Source organism: Helianthus annuus, chromosome 9 (assembly GCF_002127325.2).
Source record: "Helianthus annuus cultivar XRQ/B chromosome 9, HanXRQr2.0-SUNRISE, whole genome shotgun sequence".
In the NCBI taxonomy this organism is placed as follows: Eukaryota; Viridiplantae; Streptophyta; class Magnoliopsida; order Asterales; family Asteraceae; genus Helianthus; species Helianthus annuus.
Window position 1 is genome coordinate 175,109,002 of NC_035441.2, and position 4,983 is coordinate 175,113,984.

Genomic DNA, 4,983 nt, shown 5'->3' on the forward strand with positions numbered 1-4,983 from the left:
ACGAACATAAACGAACGAACACGACCTCTGTTCGTGTTTGTTCATTTAATTAAACGAACGGAAATTCTTGTTCGTGTTCGTTTGTTTAATCAACGAACGAACATAAACGAACTTCCAATCGAACGGTTCACGAACTATTTGCCGAACGTTTGGTTCGTTTACAACCCTAATAAAAATTAAAAGGAGCTCTAGTTCCTAGACAAGTGAAGATATATGGCATGGGTTGTATAGTAAATTGGTATTAAAGAATTGATTTTGAGTTGCTTATTATTTACAGGAAATGAAAAGGATCATAGACTTATAAAATACACATTTGGCAGACCAAAACAGTTTGTAATTTCAAATGGGGGACAAGATCCATCCATGAAAGTCATGAAGATGGAAGCTGTAAAGCTGGAGGATTGTTTGCTGTATCCATGTGACATCCAAACTCCATTCATTTTAATTCTACAAAATAATGCATGCAAAGTTGTATATTTTATTATCCTCCCACCTCTGTTTATTAATTTAGAGGTACTTTATAATATGCATATGGTGCAAGATGTACTTGCAAAGACAACTTATCTTCAACTTCCAACTTAACAAGATTCTTCAATTCAAATTTCAAACCCTACTTTTCGATTATAGAATTCGTTTTAGTATTGGGAAGTGGGAACTACATATTTGCCTTAACCTATGACATAAATTAATCTTGTATAGGCATATTTAATTAATAATTTGGATATTATCTAAACACCTGATAAGCTTTATTAACAAGTATAAATGATAAATAAACTATATTAACATTAAAGAAACAAAAGAGAAACAATACTAGAACGAATAGATGAACCCAACAAAATGAAAGCAAATCTTGGGTTGTGGATCAAAGAGCTGAATTCTGATCTATAACGACCCCCTTGTTTTCCAACACCTTGCTAACACAGGGACCTTGTATAAATCTATTATTAATGAAGCAGTAGTTGAAATCTATAGAGAAGACATAAAAGATGGATGATAAACTCTATTTGCTACAAAAAAATTCAAATGAAACCAAAGTAAATAGTGCTAGCTAGAGAAAGTTTGGCAGTACTTTAGAATCATTGTATAATTTGGATAGAGGATAAAGTAATTAGTTTTGTACAAAAACAGCAATCAATATTCAATACAATTAAGCAGTTTTTGAAAATCTATAGAAAAGATATATATAAGATATTCATACATGTGTGAGTGTTTAATTTGTGTTCAATTGAACAGTCCCCAGCAGCAGGCCCTCTTTTTTGACCACTTACATGCACCCTAGGCATCAGATGTTGATGAACCCTCATATACAACTTCATTCACTTCTCTCCTGTGGAAACTACGGTGGCAGCCACAGGCGGCACACGCGACGGCAGCCGCCGTACCTTCTTCTCCACCTGCCATGAACTCCCTGCACCCATCTACCGCGTACCCACCGATGTTAGCCGCATGATTCTTCTGGCACTCTCCATAACGAACCCTCACACTTGATGATCTAATATTAGAACTACTCTTCTTAACCACCACTTGACGTTTCTTCATTCTCCACTTAACTCTTCTCTCCTTCAAAAGATTATAAGAGGAAGAGAGAGAGATTGAAACAAACCCTAAGTAAAGCTTGTATCCATGGCTTTTTATACTTATAGATGAAGTGAGTTTCCCACTTGGGAAAAAAAGAATTATGCCATGAGAAGGGGCATTATTGAAGCACTATGTCATGTCTTCTGATCATGGGCGAAGCTTTTAAGTGAAGGAAGGGGGCGGTCGATCTTTCAAACTTTTCGCCTAGTAGTGGAGACTGGAGAGTACGTAGTTTTCATATAGAAATTTTTGAGTATATACGTTTCGACCCCGGTTTTATAGAATTTTTAGGTCCACTGACTTTCGCGCCTACACTATCGGTCGAAAATTTCAAATCTCGCCACTGCTTCTGATTTCTTTTGGTTTCAGTGGTTATATATTTAATTAGGGCAAAGAGTGATCTCGAGGCATCTAGGTTACTTTCTTGAGTGGCCAGTTATGGGTTGACACGACATCCATTACCAAAATTTAGTTACTGAGTTTACAAATCGACCACTTACGAATTTACAGTATCTTTGGTCGATGCTTTGGTGCCAAAAATATTGATCGACCACAAAGTGATTAGACATGGCATTATAATCGCACTCACAAAGTGGAATGTTTCCTCTTAATTAATTATATATTTCACTTTTACAATGGTTTAAATTATTACTAATCCATAAAACTTTATGTATAACAGCTTTTATATATTAACATTGATAAATAATAGATTTTATATAAATATACCATATGCCAATTGATAATGCAAACATAAAAATATGTTTATATTCATGACCCGAAAGACCCGCATCTTGATTAAAATATGAGTTGATAGCTATAGTGTTATAGTTATTTGATTTGATGTGAATAAAGGCTTTATATCTATGCTATATATAATATATATGTATGTATTGGGTCCAACTTAACTATATATGCCCTTTATTCCTTGAAATAAAATCTCCATGTATATATATCTGCTTAAACTTTTACAACCAATGAACACATTAATAAATCATTATGTTGGCCATCATTTGCGTTTTCAATCATACATGCATGTAGGATAAAAACATTAGCTGGTCAACGTATTGAAAAAAAAAAATGAAATTTCTGATTAATAATTATTATAATATTTCATCAATATGTACGAACATTTTTTACAGGTTCAATAAGAATATATAAATCATTTATTCATAATCTTTCTATACTAATAAACAAAAATCATTTTTGAACACATGTCATTCTCTAGTAATTTCTCACTCTTATTTTCTTATTTATCTCTTTTATTAAATAATAATAATAATAATAATAATAAACATCAATTTAACTAAATCTATTTATCTCTTTTGTTTAATTGATTTCTTTTTTAACTCTAAAGTTTCAATCTTTGACAATTTAAGTCTAAAGTTTAAATCTTTGTTATTTTAACCCCTTTGATTAATTTGATTTTTTATTTCTAATTCAAAAGTTTTCATCTTTTGCAATTTAACCTCTTTAATGTTTTTTACTTTCAATCCAAAACTTTTCATCTTTTGCAATTTAATCTTAACATTTTTTTTTACTTTCAACTTTAGTCTCTTATATATTTTTCATCTTTCATAAGTTCTCCGTGTAACGTGTCATTCTAAATTTCCGACTTAACACGCCGCAGTGTGCGTGTGGGATTCAACGTTTTTTCATCTATTTTTTTCTGTTTCTTAAAATTTTTTTTTTACTTTCAATCCAAAACTTTTCATCTTTTACAATTTAATCTCAACATCTTTTTTACTTTCAACTTTAGTCTCTTATATACTTTTCATCTTTCATAAGTTCTCCGTTTAACGTGTCGTTCTAATTTCCGACTTAACACGCCGCAACGTGCGTGTGGGATTCAACGTTTTTCATCTATTTTTTCCTGTTTGACATTTCCGTCGCAACGCGTCTATTTTTCCCATTTGATAGGTCTGTCGCAACGTGCGAGTCAGAGATCGACTTAGTTATTTTTTTTCTCGGTTTTACACACAGGCTCGTGGTCATGTAAGAAACATTTGCCTTTCATCTAACATGATATATAACTATTGAATCCCCGTCGTATTGCGACGGGTGGTAAATCTAGTTTCACATTTATAACAAAACACGACTTTCATTCGATTTTAATCAAGTATATTATACAACTAATTAATTCGGACAAAAAGACAATAATTATACTAGTATAGAATAAAATTATGTTTTTTTTTTACTTAATCACTAGGGCTGTAAACGAACCGAACGAACACGAACAAGACCATGTTCGTGTTCGTTCGTTAAGGAAATTAATATGTTCGTGAACTGTTCACGAACACATACCGAACATAAGTTTATGTTCGTGTTCGTTCGTTAAGGAAATTCAATTGTTCACGAACAGTTCGTGAACACTGGTCTCGAACACAAACGAACGCAAGCGAACACAAAAGAACGCAAACGAACATTTAACTTGAAAATAAAAAATAAAAATATTGTTATCCTTAAACATTGGATATAAATAGTTAAATACAACCATCAAATGATAAATCAAAACACAAGAAGTCTAACACACCACCAAACGATGAATCAACTTTAACTAACTTAGACATAATTATCCCAAAAAATGTCTTAGCATATCCAAATTTTAGCTAACTTAGAAAAAAATAGGGTTTCAAGTTTTCAATATGTTTAGATAAAAGATTTATTATATATTATTAATTAATATAATCAAACAAACATTGACGAACGTAACCGAACATATTACCGAACGTTCACGAACGCAGTCGAACGAACGAGACCTATGTTCGTGTTCGTTCGCTAAGTTAACCGAACGAAATTTTTTGTTCGTGTTCGTTCGTAAAGCTAATCGAACGAACATAAACGAACTTCCCGCCGAACGGTTCACGAACTGTTCACTGAACGTTCAGTTCGTTTACAGCCCTATTAATCACTTTATCAATAAAAGATAAAGAAAGACAATTCAGTAATGAAAAATCCAACAGTTATCCTTCGATTAAAGTTATAGTTGTCCGTAATCCGTCGGGGGAGGGTCTGTCAGTAAATAAGTCACATACGGATCATTGATAAGGACACCCATGAATCAACGTCACAGGTAACTTTAGAAACAACTTATTCCAACAAACAATAGCGTTCGGAAAATTTTTATAGGTAAAAGAATAATGCATGTGAAAACGTACCAGAGAGGTTTGAGAATTGAAATACAAAGAATGACTTGAAAAGTAGAGAGGTCTTGGAAATATCCATAGGTAATCAACGAAGGATGCATATGAAATTAGGGAGATTTAGGGAGTAGTTGTAATAAATATTCCGACTGATTCTTTTTTGTCGTTAACAGTCATGAATTCTCTAATAATAATTGATGCAATATGTTATAAACTAGACAACATAATTAACCCGCGCGTTGCAGCGGGATGTTGATTATGAATG

The 4,983-nt window shown here is 32.6% G+C and overlaps 1 protein-coding gene across 1 annotated transcript; it reads right to left on the reverse strand.

Annotated features, from left to right (window-relative positions):
- Window positions 1-1,058: 1,058 nt before the first annotated feature.
- LOC110879706 (mini zinc finger protein 2) lies at window positions 1,059-1,660 on the reverse strand. Its single transcript, XM_022128220.2, has one exon. The coding sequence runs from the start codon at window positions 1,537-1,539 to the stop codon at window positions 1,276-1,278; it is 264 nt and encodes an 87-aa protein (XP_021983912.1). The 5' UTR covers window positions 1,540-1,660; the 3' UTR covers window positions 1,059-1,275.
- Window positions 1,661-4,983: the final 3,323 nt, after the last annotated feature.

Coding starts and splice junctions, on each gene's coding strand:
- LOC110879706 (XM_022128220.2), bottom strand. CDS start 1,539: ATGAAGAAACGTCAAGTGGTGGTTAAGAAGAGTAGTTCTAATATTAGA.